The sequence below is a fragment of the Nanorana parkeri genome, unplaced genomic scaffold, assembly GCF_000935625.1.
Source record: "Nanorana parkeri isolate BGI_ZX_2015 unplaced genomic scaffold, ASM93562v1 scaffold2553, whole genome shotgun sequence".
Classification (NCBI taxonomy): domain Eukaryota; kingdom Metazoa; phylum Chordata; class Amphibia; order Anura; family Dicroglossidae; genus Nanorana; species Nanorana parkeri.
This window is the reverse complement of record NW_017308821.1, coordinates 38,442-58,020: the sequence shown is the minus strand read 5'-3', so window position 1 is coordinate 58,020 and position 19,579 is coordinate 38,442. Positions and strand designations below refer to the sequence as shown.

Below are 19,579 nucleotides of genomic sequence, written 5' to 3'. Positions count from 1 at the left end.
GTGGGGGGGGCGGCCCGCACCCAGGTGACACAATTGGAGTGGTGAATCCAAAAATGACTGACAGTCATTTTGGTGTCACCCCCTCTAAAAAGTCGGGCACTTGGTCATAGGCCGAGAGCCCAACAGTTTCAGGAGAGAGGATGGGAGCCAGTGGGATACCTCATCCCGCCGGATGAACGTTGCCTCCTTTCCCTGCCAGCGTCCATAACCAAGATGGCCGTCTGCAGGTATCAATAAGATGGCCGTGCATGCACCATGATGTCATCGCGCACACGCGTGGTGACATTGCGGCGTGGTGTCACCCGGTATGTGACACCTGGCCTCCGGACGTCCCTGGACATAGGTGACAATATCCACAACCCTGCCAGCCTCAGCCAGTGCCTCACTATATATATATATACACACACACACACACACACATTATATTGCCAAAAGTATTGGGACACCCCTCCAAATCATTGGATTCAGGTATTCCATGAAATTTCCTTGCTACTAAATATTCCGCGGTCACTTGTTACTGGTATTATAACAAAGTGGAAGCAACTAGGAACAACAGCAACTCAGCCACGAAGTAGGCGGGGTCAGCGCATGCTGAAGCGCACAGTGCGCAGAAGTCGCCAACTGTCTGCAGAGTCAATAGCTACAGACCTCCAAACTTCGTGTGGCCTTCAGATTGGCACAACAACAGTGCGTAGAGAGCTTCATGGAATGGGTTTCCATGGCCGAGCAGCTGCATCCAAGCCGCACATCACCATGTGCAACGCAAAGCATGGGATGCCGTGGTGTAAAGCACGCCGCCACTGGACTCTAGAGAAGTGGAGACGTGTTCTCTGGAGTGACCAATCACGCTTCTCTCTCTGGCAATCCGATGGACGTGTCTGGGTTTGGCGGTTGCCAGGAGAACGGTCCTGGCCTGACTGCATTGTGCCAAGTGTGTATAAGCAATATAGTGTGTATATATACAGTACAGTATATACAATGTTTTTCTTTAAAATGCTATCAAAAGGGCAGATTTACTTTCAACTTTACTTGTAACATTAGTATAAAAAAAACATTTTTAAAAGCTAAAACTGATTTTTATTTATATCCACCAGTAATTCAAACCCAACACATAGCGATATTATGTTTAAAGTGATATTATTTTAAACTCATGCGTTCTACTATTTTCCTTTGATAATCTGGAGATTTGTAAACATTTGAACGCTTTCCATATAAAAAAAAAAGTAGAACTTAATTTTTCTTTAACAGATAATACAGCGAATCTTTGACTTGCATTCTCCTATATTCTGATATTTCGTAGTTTGTGATTGTCTAGTGTTTTTTATTTAAATATATAAAGTTTGGAGTCTCACCCAGAACCCCCTCTACATTTTTTAATGACAAACATTCTAAAAAAAATCCTAAAATAAAATGAAAACTGTCTCATGTAGATTGCTGCCTCCTTCTACTCTTATAACTACTCTGAAGAACAGATGGAGTTTGGATTGAGAAGAGGAAAAAGTTCCTGTACTGTCCATTCTGTGGGGCAGAGTCAATGTGCTAATCTACTTGTCCTGGGAAGAGAAAGGGGGGAGGGTGGATCTCATTTTACATAACAAAGCATTCACAGAAACTCTTTCGGCCCCGGTGTATAAGAACGGAGCTTCAAGTGATATCACAAATTCATTTTCTTCTACGGAATGGCATCTGCTGACCTGAGAGAAGAGCTGAACTGCTCCATCTGCCTGAGCCTTTATAAGGAGCCCATATCGCTGAAATGTGGACACAACTTCTGCCGGGACTGTATCGTGACCGTGCTGGATACACAAGAGATATGTGGAAATTTTTTCTGTCCGGAATGCAGAGACGAGTATACAGAGCGCCCTTCACTGGAGAAGAACAGGAAGCTGTGTAACATCGTGGAGCACTTCAGATCCGCTCACCAGGAGGACACAGAGGTCTTGTGTACGTATTGTGATTTTCCTGTACCAGCTTCTAAAACTTGTCTGCACTGCGAGGCTTCATTCTGTGAGAAGCACTTAAAAAACCACAGCAAGGCAGGACATCACCTTTTATTTCAACCCACCAAATTATTTGAAGACAGAAAATGCTCCACTCATCAAGAAATCCTAAAATATTACTGCACAGAGGATAGAGCCTGTATCTGTACTTCCTGCTGGGTGGCCGGAGACCACAGGGGACACCAGGTGGAGCTTCTGAACGAGGCCGCTGAGAAGAAATGTAAAGATGCCACTGGGAAGTTGAGCGCTGAGAAACAGAAGACTGAGAACACAATCCAAGATATAGGAGATCTCGGGACATGTGAGAAAGCAAAAGCAGCTGAGATCACAGAGAACATTGGTAAACTGTTTAAATACATCAAGGAAATGCTGGATGATGTAGAGAAGCGAGTCCTGACCGAGATCTCCAGACAGGAGGAGCAGATCTCACAGTCAGTCTCCGATCTGATCCGGCAGCTGGAGAGACAGAAAGACGATCTGTCCAGGAAGATTAATGAAATCCAGGACTTGCATAAGATCACAGATCCATTAACTTTTCTCAAGAAAGAACTTATCGGTGATTACTTATTTCCTAAGAATGGTGACAACATCAGTGATCTAAGGAAAGCCGAACGTATGGATGGAGTAGTGATCACAAAAATACTGCACACAGGGCTCCTGGACTTTACTGATCGTTTGATGAACCTGAAAATAGAGAGACACCTGTCGGACCAGACGAGATCAAACATCTTACTGGATATAAAAACAGCCAGTAATTACATTAGGCTCTCCAAAGATCTCAAATCAGCTTCTTGCAACATTAAACCCGAGACCAGACCAGATGATCCGGAGAGGTTCAAAGCCCGGCAGGTAATAAGCACATGCAATTTCTCAATTGGGAAACACTACTGGGAGGTGGATGTGAGCGCAGCCAAGGAATGGCTCATAGGGGTGGCTGATCACAGCATAGAGAGGAAGACAGAGGGAGCTGAATCTTATATAGGTTATAATGACAAATCATGGGGTCTGGCCCAAAGAACTGGTCTTCAAGCCAGGCACAAGAACCTTGTTAAAAATATAGACTCCAACTCATCTCTAAAGACTGTCGGGATCTATCTGGATTATGAGGCTGGGCGTCTGTCCTTCTACCAGCTGTGTGACCCCATCAGACACCTCCACACCTTCATCACCGACTTCAAGGAGCCCCTCCATGCTGCTTTCTATGTGTTCCCAAAGAGCTCCATCAGGATTATCAAGTGAGCACCATTACGGATTAAATTTAGATGCAAACCCTAACTGAATGACATTTCATTTGCTCCTTGCACTTTGTACTATAAGCAATTGCCATCATATAGTAACCATGCTTCACCTTTGGGTTGGGCTCCTCAATACTGGATTGTCCACTCACCCCACTGGAGACATCCTGAGTCAGTTCTGATACATGCCTGATATATGTGGGGGAAATGCTTCTAACAGCTCAATACAAGAACAAATCCATTTATAATTGTATGTAATGCATTCACGGGGAAGATGACTCTGTTACATTGTGTACTGTATAGTTTTAAAACTTTTATTTTAATTACTAGGCCATTATGTAATGCTACTTTATCCAAGTGTAACTGTTGGTAGATTGCTTATCCATGTTACCAGCTAATATCTTCTACTGGGATACAAGTCCCGTGAGGCATTGCAAGACCAAAGGCATGACTCCCAGAGGTATCATGGGGTTATTAGTTTCACCAGAGCTGGAATGCTGAGGTTGCCTACCCCTGCCCTAACCTATCCTTTTGCTACAAAAAGTGCTTTTATTATTACTTGTGTCCCCATTGAGAGTGAGTTTACCTTCACTGGCACACTCTAATAGATATGAAGTGAACAGATATTGTCTCATTTCCTGTTCTGTCTGACACACATTTCGTGGACATGACGTTAGAGAAAATGTCCCTAATGGGGACACAGACAGCAATAAAACCCCAACAGAGGATTTTTTTCCCCTCACTCTGCTGGAAAATGTGTTTTTATTCCTGCCTGTGTTCCTATTGAGGGATTTCTCCCACTTCATATCCTTGTACAAACATGGTCACCCAGACAGGAAGTTCTAAAAGGGGGACCCATGCAGCAAAAAAATAAGGTGCTTAGCCTTCCCTTACTATAGCAAAGGGTGCTTTTTTGGTTGTCTGTGTCTGTCTTAGAGAGTTTCCCTCACCCCCTGTCCTGGTGACACATTGTCAATGGAACAGTGAACATGGGAAATGAGGTTAAATCTCCCCAATGGAAAGCTAAAGTCTTAGCCAGAGATACACTTTAATCTTTTACACCTTTGTTATAACATCTGTCTATAACTATCTGTATATACACTGTGGTTTGGTTTTTAAATACATTTTATCAAGAAATTCATGCCCCATGTGTTTGCTTGTTTGTTTATTTGCACATTAAATGTTAGTACCGTGCCATTCCCAACCCCCCCAGCAATATGTGACTCCCCAGCCCAGCCACCAGACTGCCATAGCTTGTTACAATACCTGAGTTGGTAGCTGCTTTCATGTACATGTCCTCCACACAGAAGGCATCACGACTGAAGTTGGGAATCAGGTGGTTGGTTTATAGCAAGTTATGGCAGCCTCCCTTGTGGCTGGGGAGACAAACCAGTTCAGATGATTTTGCATTAGTTTGGGATAATGAAGTTTTTGCTTTTTTAAAAAGGATAATGGTTGACAGTGTTAAAATTCCTTTGTTTTCTTGTGGGTACCTTGTCACATCTGGTGGTGCCCTGTTGGGGTGGCAGGTGGTTGGTTAAAGCCGAACTCTAGGCAAAAAACTATTTTGAACTGTGCAATTTATTCATATCAATGAATATCTGGGATCAACTCAGCAATATCTCAACACCACATCCCTAAAGGACTATATCATAGTGAACTGTGATAGGTATGGAATGTAGGACTTTTCAGGCGCTACAATAATGTTCTTACATACAATGCTTGTTAGGGAATCAAAGTACAAGTTTTATAAATACAAAGAAAGACAGTTGCTTGTTACATATATTTGACTTTGTTATAATACTGTATAATACATAAATACATATATTTCCAATGCCTAGTCAATTACCCGGGCAGGTAGCCCAGACAGTACATATAAAATGCAGCCGAGGTTACCCTACAAATTTTCTTCGACTGTGAATGAGTTACCATCTAGCTGGTTTCCTCTATACAAAATCATCATGTTGGTATCAAGGAATGGGCCACCCTCAATATAATTCATTGCGTTTCACAGTCCTTAATGACCACTTCTTAAAAAAAGGCAGTAAATGTAGATCCACAATGCTCAGATTTCAAAAGATGGTATCCCACCTGAGTGTGTAACAGGGAGCAATAGGGGACCACACTAGAGGGGTAGGGCATCTAGACCACATGCGCTGAGAAATAATCCTTCCCAAATTGCTACCGCCATCATTGTAGCCCGTAATTATAAACTTGTATGTAGCATAGATGAGTCTATCATTTTCAATCCAGATCAGAGATAAACCATGTCTTGAACTGGAAGTCAGCAACAGAGTCAGCGACAGGAAGCCTGAGTAGGCTCCTGAGACTAGCCATTGGGCCCTGGGGCTGAATTTGCTTTCATGAATTGAGTGCATCTGGAAAGCACCATTCAGCACTCCAACAGGATTATAATACCAAACCGTATTTACCATTATTGGTTTTTGTTGACATTGTTTTGATAGTTAGATTGATTTCAAGCTGTGGTTGATACTCAATACAAGTATCAATCCGGGTAAGAGGAATAATAAGAGGAATAATAAGGTAGTGTTGTTGAACTATTTTAGGGGGAGAAGTAAAAGCTGCATCAATCAAGAGGCTTCAAGGATTCCACACCCAGGTGATTGCTTTGGGGGGTTCTATTCACTGGTTCAAATGGCAGGTCTGCATCTTAATCCACAGTCTACGAATCACCTGGTAGATACAAGCAGTGGCGTCACTGGAGGGGGGCAAGGGGGACAATTGCCCCCCCTAGGTTAGTCCTTGCCCCCCGTGTGCCCCCCCGCTAACAGTGGCGGATCCGAGTGTGCACCCACAGTTGAAAATAGCCGTGGAATTTGAAGTACCTTGCCGACGCCGAGAGCTGGTGGGAGGCAAAAGTACAGCAGCCTGCAGGCACACTGCAATGGGGCAGCCCTGGGGCCTCGGCCAGGAGGAACGAGCGGCAGCCACTTGATTTCAGAGCCCACCACCTCTCCCTGCTGCATGTGTTCCCACCATGAGGACAGTCAAACAAGGTGTGTGCCTTAAGTCACATTGTTTGTAACCCTCTGTAACTGATGGAATTGTTCTGCATTTATGTATGAAGTATTGCTGGGAGTTGTAGCCCTCTATCGCTGGTGCCATTCAGCATTGCAGCAGTTATGGTCAGTTGGCCAGTATGGGCATTGAAAAAAAATCTTGCACCAGGGCCCTTTGTTGCTTAGGTCCGCCACTGGCTGCTGGTGTTCTGATCTCCAACGACGATATCCAATTCCGTCACTTCCGGCCGGTACCCTGCAGCGCCGGTCCAGCGGCGGAGGAGGCCAGACCCCAGCAGCAGGTAAGAGGAGCTGGGACAGAGGTACAGACAAAGGGACCCTGGCCAGCCCACCTGAGACCCTGCAGAGCCCACCATAGGGAGTCTCAGGTGGGCTATGCAGGATCTATGGTCACTCTCAGGTGGACTGTGTGGCATCTCAGGTATGTGTGGGGTCTAAGGTGAGCTCTGCGGGGTCTCAGGTGGGTCCTGAGCCCAGTGCGTACCTAAGTCTAGAGTCCAGTCGTTGCTAAGTCCAGAGGCCAGTGCGTTGCAAAGTACTGAGACCAATTCATATACAGTTCTGCATTGCTGTATAACATATTGCTGGGATTTGTAGTACAGCCGGTTCCATCCTGCATTAGAGCGTAAGCTCCTCTGTACAGAGATTGATGTGGCTGGCTCAGTGTTCTCTGTACATCTCTGTAGTATATGTCAGAGCTACAGTATATTAATGTATAATAATAATAGTAGTGTGAGACTGTGGGTGGACGTTCGAATGTAAGCTCCTGTGGTGCAGAGACTGCCGGGGGGGTTGGGGGGCCAGTCTGTTCCTTAGGTCCGCCACTGTTTTTGCTGTTGGTAATAAGTGCAGGACAGCACTTAGTAGGTTCCCGGCCCAGCTTCCCTATAACTTGGTACCTTCCTGTACATGCAGGAAGGGGAGTTTTCAGGAGGCGGAGCTTGGTCTGTTGCGGCCTTTACCAAAGAGCGATCTGGACCAGAGTCGCTTGAGTGGTAAGGTGGGTGTTTTAGCAGCCTGATCATGGGGGGGCCCGCACACAGCCTGCATAGAGCTCGCAGCCCACCTGGGAGCCTGTACAGGCTTAGATATGTAGTGGATAGTTGAGGGGTTAGTATGTTAGTACAATAACAAGGTATCATTGCATACCGCATTACTCTCATATTTCTAATCTTATTTATACAGTATATACTTATTTAGTTTTTTTCAGTGGTATGATTTAGTGGTAAAATGTATTAGTGCCCCCGCGGTTTTGACTGTGGTATCTTATGTGCCCACCCTATATATTGTTCCTATAGTTGCCACTGGATACAAGTAGCAGCCCAATACCTTCCCTTTAGTAGACATGTGCGATTCGTTTCAGAAAGATTCGTTATTCAGAGATTTGGATATATCTGAATCTCCGAATGACAGAAATGCATGAAAACGATCCGAATTTCAGTTGACGAGAATTTTGGAAGAAATTAGCTAGCGGTAGTCTTACAAAATGTCATTTTTGGACGAATTTTCGTTGCAGCAAAGTGACATTAGATTTAAAAAAAAAAGACTTTATTTTTTTTTTTACAGTCAGTGTGAGATTCCCCCAATTGATACCAGACCCTTTAGGTCTCGTAGGAATGTTAGGAGGGACCCCCCAAGTTAAAAATAAAAAAAAAGTGTGTGGAATTCCCCCCAAAATCCATACCAGGCCCTTTAGGTCTGGTAGGAATTTAAAGGGAGAACCCCATCCCCCAAAAATGGGGGGTGAAAAACGTGGGGTCCCCTCTAAAATTCCTGCCAGACCCTTGATCCGAGCACAGGCCTGGCAGGGCAGGAAGGAGGGGGGGGACATTTGAGTGTCCCCCCCCTGCGCCTTACCAGGCCACGTACCCTGGGATGCCGATGGGGACAAGGGCCTCTTTCCCACAACTATGACCCGGTGGTTGTGGGGGTCTGCTGGCAGTGGGGCTTATTTGCATAGGGGTACCCCTTTATTTAAGGGGCGGCCGGATGCCGCCCCCCCTTGTGAATGAGTAAGGGGTACTTGTAGCCTCACTCATTCCCTAAAGGGTTAAAAGTCAAAGTAAATAAACAAACAACACTTTTAGAAAAAATCCTTTAATTGAAAAAAAAAAACAGAGTCAATTTTTGACTATTGCTTTATTGAACCTTTTTTTTTGTTTTTCACTTGGGGGGTCCCTCCTAACATTCCTACCAGACCTAAAGGTTCTGGTATCATTTGGGGGGAACCTCACACTTTTTTTTTTCTCTTCTGCAGACTGTAAGAAACAAAAGAAAAAAAAAGTATTTTTTTCCCCTCTAATGTCACTTTGCTGCAATGAAAATTCGTCCAAAAACGTAAATTCGTACAGACTACCGCTAATGAATTTTGTCCGAATCCGAATCCCAAAAAGAATTGACTTTCGGACACGAAAAACGAAATAACGGAAAATCCGAATGAAAACTAAACGAAACTAAACAAATTTTTTGCCGGTGCACATGTCACACCATCAAGAGTGCGTTCCAGTGCGTTCGGCCTCTGGAACGTAACCCAGCTGGCTCACTTTGTTTTGTGGCGAGAGGGGGCGTGGCGGTGCATTGGACCCAATGGTACCGCAGCCACGCCCCCCACCCACGGTGCGATCTTCAGCACCCAAACGCGTGGCACATTAGTGCCTGCGTTCCGGTCCAGTGCGATCTGCAAAAAAGTGCATGCAGCATAGAGGACTACAAATCCCAGAAATACATTATATAGCAATGCAGAATAACAAAACCAGCTATACTTTATACAGCAATACAGCAATGCAGAATAAGACCACCAGCTGTAGAGGCCTACAAATCCCAGAAATACATTATAAAGCAATGCAGAATAATATGAAACTACGTACTCTGTGCTGCTTCAGGTTGCCGGTCTGATATCTTCAGCAGAGGGTCTCAGGAAGGCTGTGCAGCGTCTCAAGAGAGCTGTGTGGGCTCTCAGGAGGGCTATGTAGCATCTCAGGAGGGCTATGCGAGGGTGCCGGGAGGGCTGTGTGGGCTCTCAGGAGGACTATGTAACATCTCAGGAGGGCTATGCGAGGGTGTCAGGAGGGCTAGGCGAGGGTTTCGGGAGGGATGTGCGAGGGCGTCCGGAGGGCTGTGCGAGGGTTTCGGGAGGGCTGTGTGAGGGTTTTCGGGAGGACTGTGCTAGGGTGTCGGGAGGGCTGTGCGAGGGTTTCGGGAGGGCTGTGTGAGGGTTTTCGGGGGGACTGTGCTAGGGTGTCGGGAGGGCTGTGCGAGGGTTTCGGGAGGGCTGTGCGAGGGTTTTCGGGAGGGCTGTGCTAGGGTGTCGGGAGGGCTGTGCGAGGGTTTTCGGGAGGGCTGTGCGAGGGTTTTCGGGAGGGCTGTGCGGGGGTGTTTCTTCGGAGGGTTGTGCGTGGTCTCGGGAGGGCTATGTGACATCTTAGGCAGGCTGTGCAAGGTTGTCTGGAGGGCTATGCGAGGGTTTCGGGAGTGCTGTGCTCGAGTGTCGGGAGGGCTGTGCAAGGGTGTCGGGAGGGCTGTGCAAGGGGGTCGTGTCGGGAGGGCTGTGCAAGGGTGTCGGGAGGGCTGTGCAAGGATGTCAGGAAGGCTGTGCAAGGATGTCAGGAAGGCTGTGCAAGGGTGTCAGGAGGGCTATGCAAAGGTGTCGGGAGGGCTGTGCGAGGGTTTTCGGGAGGGCTGTGCGAGGGTTTCGGGAGGGCTGTGCGGGGGTGTGAGGAGGGCTATGCGAGGGTTTCGAAGGGCTGTGCGAGGGTGTTGGGAGGGCTGTGCGAGGGTATTGGGAGGGCTGTGCGGGGGTCTAAGCAGGGTCTTAAAGGAACACACACACTCACGCTGCACCTCCACTAGGATCAGGAAGCAGTGCTGACAGTTTTAAAAAAAAACGATCGTATATCGTATACTCCACAGATAGGGAGGACTTACTGTGAGGAGCTCCACAGAAGGCACATGACAGCTCACAGCTACCAATACAGTGCTGCCTCAGCGGTAGGACCCCGGGGCTGCCCCTGTCCCCCTGAAATTGTGGCATCTTGTGTCCGGGGCTCAGCTTGCCTGAAAACCGGACGCGAGATTTCAAGCCATGACTGTTCGGGTGAATCACGGACAGGTGGCAACCCTAGAGTAAAGGTTCACTTTAAGAAAGCTCACCGACAATAAAAAAGAGAGTGAAGAGTCACTTCAGTTATCCAATCACGTGCAGATGAAACAAGGAAACAGGGATTTTCTTTTCACACGACTGGATCATTGAAGGGAATCTTCACACAAATCTAAGCCAGCCTCAATATCTCTGATATCATCTGATCTGACAGGAACTATCTCAGAAGTACCAATGTTTTTTTTGTCCCAACGGGTTTTTGTAGGAAAGGGTCATTGTTGCACCCCATTGGAGAGATTTCACATGTCTTCTTCTCACAGAAGACACAATAAATGGAAAAAGATCCCTCCAAGGTCAGACAGCTCTTTCCCTGCCACCTGTGTACACATTATCATTTAGGGCAATGTTCTGTAGACCCGTTTACTTTCATTGCATAAGAAACAGTTACATATTCCAGCTGCAGCAATTGACAATGAACATTTGTGCCAGGAATACAATCTGTGTACATAACTCCCTCGGGGGAAATCTTGGAACCGCCTTGAAAGGAAAAGAAAGATTAGTTTCGTTTCCGTTTGTTTTCTCTACAATGGCGTCTGCAGCTCTGGGAGACGAGCTGACCTGTTCCATTTGTCTGAACCTTTATACGGAGCCGGTGTCACTGAGATGTGGACACAGCTTCTGCCGAGACTGTATTGTGGCTGCTCTGGATACACGGGAAGGGTCTGGAGTTTACTTCTGTCCGGAGTGCAGAGAGGAGTATGTAGAGCGTCCTGTGTTGGAGAAGAACAGGAAGTTGTGTAACATCGTGGAAAGATTTCAGTCTACCAGCCAGGAAAAGACTGAGGCCTTGTGTACGTATTGTGACCTCCCTGAACGGGCTGTTAAAATGTGTCTGCAGTGCGAATCATCTTTTTGTGAAAGGCATTTGCTTAAACACAGTAAATTGGTGGACCATGTCTTGGTGGGACCTGCTGTTACCCTGGAGGACAGACAATGCTCCACACACAAGGAGATCCTGAAATATTACTGCTCAGAAGACAGGGTTAGCGTCTGTGTGTCCTGCTGCCTGGCGGGTCAGCATAGAGGACACCAGGTGGAGCTTCTCAATGAGGCCTCAGAGAAGAAGAAAGAGGAGCTGAGGAAACTCACAGAGAGACTTAACACTGATGTACAGGAGACTGATAAAAGCATTCACAATCTAAGCACCTACAGAAAAGAAGAGAAAGCCAAAGCAGCAGCTGTGGCTGAGAAAGTCTCTGAACTGTTTGGAGACATCAGGAGGCAGCTGGAGGTTCTTGAGTGGAAAGTATTGTGTGAGGTCTTCAGACAGGAGAAGCAGGTCTCACGGGCAGTCTCTAGGCTGATCCAACAGATGGAGACACAGAAGAGTGAGATATCCAGGAAGATTGATCAAGTCAAAGATCTGTGCAATATCGCTGATCCCTTTACCTTCTTGGACAAAGAGGTAGATACCGATGGACTGAGCCCCGGGAGATGTGAGGTCATCAGTGATGTGAAGGACGCTGGTAGCTTTGATGAGACACCAACCTTACAGATGCTTTACAAGGGGCTTCTACTCTTTGCTGATGGCCTCACTGACCTGAAAAGTAAGAGAGAGTTCTCAGTGATGGAGAAATCAGACATCTTATTGGATATAAACACTGCTCATAATAAGATTATTATATCGGAGGATCTCAGGTCAGCTTCTTATACTGACAAGAGTCAGAAGAGACCAGACTGCCCAGAAAGGTTTGCATGTCGCCAAGTGATGAGTACGAGCAGCTTCTCATCAGGGAAACACTACTGGGAGGTGGATGTAAGTCAAGCCAAGAAGTGGCTGATAGGGGTGGCCACCCGCAGCATGGAGAGGAAACAAATTGGCAGAGAAACCTACATAGGGTACAATGAGAAATCCTGGGGCCTCTATGAAAATCATTTCTTTAAAGCGTGTCACAATAATATTCATAAAAGTAAAGATAAGAAGTCTCCAGTGCAGGCCATCGGGATCTATATGGATTATGAGGCCGGGATTTTGTCCTTCTACGAACTGTGTGACCCAATCAGACACCTCCACACCTTCACCGCCACCTTCACTGAACCCCTCCATGCTGCTTTTTATATCTTTCCAGGCTCTTGCGTAAAAATCATCAGTTAAAGCAAAATGTAGTTTTTTTAGAAAATGGTTCCCTAACCACTGAAAGGAACCCAGAACAATAAAACCCCCAGGTCTGGCTGCAATCATCACCTACTCTATGGTGCTGCAACCCATAGTAATTCCTTTCTACCACTAGATGTCCTCGTTCTTAAATGACTCCTACCGCCACTCAACCTGGAGAGCTGTGGACATCTTGTGAGTGCAATGGGCGGGGGTTTGTGATGGCACTACTTCCTGGGGTATCACATGGTGCCCTGAAACTACAAGAGTGATGCAGAGCTGCTCTCTGCATCACTGAGGACTGCCAACTGGGGTGTAGATCTGAACAGGAAGTTGAGGAGTGGGAATAACTGGTTACACAATCCTAATGGTATATATGACTAATTCCTTACTGTTATTGGGTGGCTGCTGAAATCACACTAATCAACACTAATATTGCTTTTATCTACTTTCCCTGTAACATATTTAGGGTGTAACATGAGACATGGTCACCATACCCAACCCCCAAAGTGCCTACCCCCCACATGCCTGAATCTGAAGGTTCTTCCCTGGGCACTCTTCTGTTTGTGTGTGAATTCAGTACGCCTGTGCAGGTACCGTGTACCACCATAGCAGAGGGACTCATAGGTTTCTATGGCGCACAAATGCAATGACGTCACCGCAGTCCATTGATTATGTCCTCCAGCCCCAACAGAAGGTCCATACCTCAGTACAGACCTCGGGCTGGAGGTACACATTTCACCTGGGATCCATTGATCATGGTTGCAGCACTCTGCAGTGGCGTCACAAGGGGGGTGCGGCTCTCACTTGGGTGACACCATTGGAGGGGTGACACCAAAATGACTGACAGTCATTTTGGTGTCACCCCCTCTGAAAAGTCGGGCACTCGTTCAAGGACCGTCACCCACTCTGAAAGGTCGGGCACTCGGTCGAGGACCGCGAGCCCGACAGTTGCATGAGAGAGGAGGGGACGCGGCGCCATACCTTTCCCGCTGGGTGAACGCCCTCTCCTCTCTCTGCCGGCATCCATCACCAAGATGGACGCGCATGCGCGATGATGTCATCACGCACGTGCTCCAGGTGACACCCGGCCTAGGGACACCCCTGGTACTCTGCAGGCTTCAATGCAAAAATGTAATAAATGCAAATTTTATGTTTTATTAACTTTATGCAAAAAGTAGATTTATATATTGTATCCTGTTAGACGTTCAGCTCATCATCAGAAATGGCTTTTACTTTTACGCTGATTCTGCATCTATGTCATTGATGTTTGTGTTCCTCCACGTCTTCAGATTCCATCCTTTGTTTGGGATTGTTCAATATTCCTGATAATCAGACAAAACGTCTTCATCCTATAACGTCAAATAAATCACTTGTGACTCATCCTTGTGATTTGTGGAGTTTGGTTTAGAGTGAAACTCTGGGCAGAAAAAGAAAGATGAACGCTGGTGCCCCCTTCCCCCTCCCCTTCCACGCTCCCGGCATAAACTGTATGTGCTGCTCATTTAGCTTTGGGGAGCCTTGATAGAGTTCGGTATTTAACGTGCTCCCTGCTCGAAAACTGGTCCTCGTGCTGGCAAGATCGCCTCCTCCTAGAGTGCAGGACCCATATTGTTCAAGACCCCAGCCCACATGTTAGCCAAGGGAGTAGAAGACCAGATTGCCCACAGATGTCTCTAGTAAACCCCCCCCCAGATAAAATGAAATGTGTAAATGGGGGATGGGGCAGCGGTGGTGACATCAGTGCAGCTATCTGCTTCAATACACAATGAATAAATGGAGGAACCGCACTGTTGTCTACGACACCCATTGATTCATGCTGTCTCATGGGCGTCATTCAGCCTGTAAGACTGAGGGCACCTAGGGGCAGAATAGGAGTACTGCAGCTCAAAGTACCTACTAAAGTGACAGAAGTTAAATCTTAAAAATGCATTCAAGCATCCTAACTATTAACAACAATGAATCTTATTTGTGTATCACTCGACTAGATCCTCCAATCATCTCTGAATTGGTGCCGACACTGTCCTTCCCTCTGGAGGGTGGCTACTTTTGTTCCCCATTGTCCCTGTGTGTGTTGTAATGTAGTCACCGCTCCAAGCCCCCCCCCCCCCCTTCCGGGATGGACTACAATCTCATGATTAGTTTACGATTTGTATTGAGATTGTAGTCCATCCCAGGAGTGAGCTTGGAGCTGTGACTACTCTGCCTCTCCGTAAAATAATTATTTCCTCGCCAAGCTTCACTTTGAGAAAGATTCTATATGTTATGAAAGGTATATAAGAACTGGGTCCTTACACTGGATTCACACTGGTTCCATAGGGTGTAATGTATACTATAAATCCTGTATGGGTTCCCGCCCTCTCCCTCCTCATCTGTTATTTCCTAAAGCTGGCCATACACCTTTCAAAAAATTGCACGACTTTCGTCTTGTGATGTTTGTAAGGTAATTAAAAAAATGTACGATCTGCCCATCTTGAGATTTCCCGCAATTATCGTACAATGGGTGTATGGGCACCTTAAGGCAGATCTCCGATCCAGAACGCATGTGGATTATATTACATTGTCATCAATCAGATACAAGAATCTTCCCATGGTAATGTTGTAATACATTTTATTGGCCACAAGATGGCAGCAACGTCCACACACAATCTTCTTCAACTTACAGATGTCTGAAGTTACACATTAACAATGGATACGAAGTGACAAGTACGAGGACCCGGCTTACTATGATTTGGGGAATCGCACCAATAACAGATCCGATTTTATAAAACGATGTTGATTTGTATCTGTTCATTTTTAAAGGTGTGACTTATACTGCAAGCTCTATAGAGATTTATGAAAGAGCCAAGTTGGGCCCCTCCATTCATCTCCAGAGAGACAAACATTACCGATCTTCCCTTCTTTACAATACATTCCTGACAAGTCTCAATGTACAGTATACAGGGTCACTTTTCACAAAAGCTTCACCTTTTATCATTACAAAACTGTCCAAGAGCTCCAATCCAGTGACTTTGCCTCTGCTGCAGGCAGGAGACAGCATTTCCTCAGTCTCCTCTCCCCCAGTGATCAGTCTGCTGTAGGCAGGAGGAAACATTTCCTCAGTCTCCCCTCCCCCAGTGATCAGTCTGCTGCAGGCAGGAGGAAGCATTTCCTCAGTCTCCCCTCCCCCAGTGATCAGTCTGCTGTAGGCAGGAGGAAGCATTTCCTCAGTCTTCCTTCCCTCAGTGATCAGTCTGCTGCAGGCAGGAGGAAGCATTTCCTCAGTCTTCCTTCCCTCAGTGATCAGTCTGCTGCAGGCAGGAGGAAACATTTCCTTAGTCTCCATTCCCCTGCTAGGCATGCAAACACTTTACAAGAAAGAAATATGTCTGATGCTAGGTCCACTTCAGGAAGTCGGCTAATAGATATCCTCCTGGCCGTCAGAGCATGTACTTAAACTGCAAGCCTGACTTCAGCCTTCAGCTGGCTTGTGGGTTCTCAAAATAAAGGCCGATGTCAGCTGATTGCAGAAGCCGAACCGAAAAACGGATTTGTAACTTTCTCATAAAAACAACATCAAATAATTTCCAAATCTTTGCACCAACAAGCCGGCATTTGGGGGGTGCACCACCTTGTTTGTCTTACATTATGGCCGGTCAGGATTGCAGATTCACGCAATTTCAGAGAAATTCGGGAGAGTGAAGAGTTCATGTGCCAAAGGCAACAGCCAATGTGCAGCCAAAGTACACACACATGGCTCAGGCTGCTGAATTCTGATTAAATGATAATAGCAAGTTTCTCTGAGGCCGGATCCAGCAACATAATAATCATCCGGAGAGGACAATCCTGAAACTATTACATATCCATTTCTATAAATACTCAATGTCACCAGCAGGGGACGAGCCTCAAAGGGAAAGCGGGTAGCTGGGCATCCTCAAAATGCAAATAGAGGCAAAAACGAACATTCTTAGTATTATTTTCTATTCACATTAATTGGAATCAGATGTAATACCACATTGTGGCCACTAGATGGAGCCGAGGAGCATAGGAAATAAATCCTATGCTAAATGCCTATGCTCCTCAGCTCCATCTAGTGGCCATAATAATACTTATTTCTTATGCTCATCAGCTCCATCTAGTGGCCAAACACTATATTACATGAAAAAAATATACTAAGAACTAGGGATGCACCGATACCGGTATTTCGGTATCGAGTACGAGTACTGATATTTTTTTTCCGGTACTCGCCGATACAGATTACCGAAAGTCCCATTCAGGAAGCCAGGCGGCGTGTAATGACTCGCCACCTGGCTTCCTGATTAGCCGGTAAGTCAGGCGGCGTATAAAGACTCGCCATCCGGCTTCCCGATTAGCAGGGAGCTGTCCCCATGCTTCTAGTCACTAGATGACGCGAAAGCATTGAGCCCGGCTTTCAGGGCAATCAGGAAGCCAGGCGCCGTGTAATGACGCGGCACCCGGGTTCCTGATTGGCCTGTTCCATGCTCCCTCATCGTGAGGTGACTAGGGAGTATGAAGCCGGCTTCCTGTCGAATCAGAAAGCCGGGCAGCGAGTCATTACAAGCTCCCTGGATTCCTGATTGGCCGAAAAGCCGTCTGCGTGCATGGAGCCGGCTTCCCGGTCAATCAGGAAGCCGGGCAGCGTGTAATGACGCCCTGCCCGGCTTCCTGATACCGGAAGTATCGGGCTTAGCATTAGAGCATTTGGTAGAGTATGAGTACTCGCCCAAATACTCGGGAACTGATACCGATACTAGTATCGGTATCGGTGCATCCCTACAAAGAACATTTGTTTTTGCCTCTATTAGCACAGAACGATCATTTACAGAGGAATTGTTTACAAATAGACCTCCGTGTCTGATTAGCACATGATCTATAATAATACACCTCTCAGACCACATGTACACCTGATCCATTTGAAGCGTCACCAGAAGTGCTTCAATGCTTGACGCTCGGACTTCCATTATATTAAAGGGGAACTATGGGGTTAAGGCTTTTCCCCATAGTTCTCCTTAGGGTAACGGGAGGACACAAACTAGCGTCCTCCCATCACCCTAAGCTCAGTATACCGCGAGCTGTAGCTCGTGGTATACTGAGACGCCGAAGCTGAAGCGGATCCCGACAATTGTGTCGGGATCCGCCCAGCTGCGTGACTGACAGCTGGCTGCGTGACTGACAGCTGGCTCTGACAGTCAGCGCTGGCGGATCGGAGGAAGGAGGAATCCAGCCCCTCCCCTGTCAGGGCAGAGAGCCGTGACACGGTGACAGGATCGAGAGGTGAGCGAACGCCGGTATGTGTTCGCTCACCTCCCGATCTACTGAGCCGACCTGTGACAGTCTCATTGTCACAGATCGGCTAGAACTATGAGGTGAGTGAAAAGCACCCCCCTCATAGTTCTCCTTTAAATTCATTGGTGCCCATTCACTCCTGAGAATAGAGTCACTTTAAGCTCAAAGCTTGAAGAAGTACATGAGCTTCTTTTGGGACAAACAAGTTCCGGCACCAATATACTTCGACCGGGGCACCTGAATAATGCATTTTTTTTGCACATTTTCTTGCCTAGTAACTAGCTTTTCATTGGCTAATAATAAAAAAAACACCCAAGCCTGAGATGCGAAAAAAAATACCCGAAAACAATTAAGGATGCTCATCTAAAGTGTAAATGGGGCTCTCTCTCGTTCTCTGGGAGGACTGGGAGGTCTTTGGCTACATTTCGTGACTTTATCAGTTCCCAGTTTTAGGAGGAATTACCTTTTTTTCAATCACTTTTCAGGTTTTTCTATGATCGGAGAGGTTCTGGGGGTGTCAAGGTCATCCTTAGAACTGGAAAGCTGAGCTCTGTATACCATGGCTCAGAGTCAGTTTGCGCTCAACACCTCTGCCAGTAATCCTCCAACCTAAGCCAACCAAAAAAAGTCCTGCACAAGTTCCAAATTGGTCTGAATGGAGCTTATACATGGTCATCCTCCCAGTGGTCAGGCCTGGAGATTGCCTAATCAGTCACCCAGAGATGCATTGTGGGAGGAAGGGCAGGCAGTCATGTGCTCCCATTCATACCTAGCAGCCTCATACGCATGTTGATTTGCTCCAGGGTAGTGAACCAGGAGGCAGGTCAGTGGGGGATAGAGGGGTGCATTGTGCAGGTCATCAAAGGGGATCTGACATCAATGTACAATGTTGTCTTAACTCTTAGATCCCGCCCACTTATTTAAAAATGTTTTTTCATGTTACAACTATTCAAACTTAAGGAGAAAAAGCAAACATATACTCCCCTTACACCCTACAAGGGTTGCCACCTTTTCTTCAAGTGAAACCCGAACACTGTAGCGACGTGCAGACATTTTTTGGGAGAATGAGTCGCATCTTTTTCATAAGTAAATATCACAGTTGAGACTATTTTCAGTGGGGGGCCAGTAGCCCCTATGTTAATTTTGGTTGCCCCTGTCGGCCTGGCATCTTGTGTCCGGGTTTCTGCTGCCATGTAACTCGGACACAGCATTCAAAACCCGGACTGTCCGGGTGAATCCTGGACGGGTGGCAACCCTAATACCTTGGGCCTTCCGATGAGATACCGGGAAAGCTGAAGATTCCAAGTCTTCTGAAAAGGATGCTTCATGTCCAGCATGACTTACTTTAATTCCACTTGTTGTATTTTGATGCTTTGTACTGAAATTATGTATTCACAGACAGGCACTACAAGGTTCAGCAAAGACCCTGTATGGAAGGCCGGGCTGGGCCAGGACAGGCCGCCGGGACTTTGTACAAATCCTCATCTGCTTTCCATCTGCGTGGGCTGAAACTGGTGCAAGTTGCTGACTCCACTAAACATTATCTGGTGTTCCTTTCTGTTTACTTTTATTTCTCTTAGTGTTCTATCTCTTGAACTATTTAGAGATCAGGGCTATAACCATGTGTGATGGACCCCCCAAAAGACCTTGAAGGGGCCCCTTGACTTTTTAATGCAAGTCTCAAAGGATCTTCAACTAGCGCTACAAAATACTGTTTTCCTGACAATTTTACTGAGGTTCCCAAACTATATATACACCATATCCAT

General features: G+C 46.5%; 1 protein-coding gene across 1 annotated transcript in view; it reads left to right on the top strand.

Moving 5' to 3' along the window:
- LOC108801902 overlaps window positions 1-12,539 on the top strand; it is a 19,892-nt gene extending 7,353 nt beyond the window's left edge. The window contains 4 exon segments of the mRNA XM_018573812.1: window positions 1,667-3,235; window positions 6,442-6,557; window positions 9,159-9,308; window positions 10,972-12,539. Of these exon segments, the coding sequence (XP_018429314.1) occupies window positions 1,667-3,235; window positions 6,442-6,557; window positions 9,159-9,308; window positions 10,972-12,527 (3,391 nt within the window). The 3' untranslated portion in view covers window positions 12,528-12,539.
- The last annotated feature ends 7,040 nt before the right edge of the window (window positions 12,540-19,579 follow it).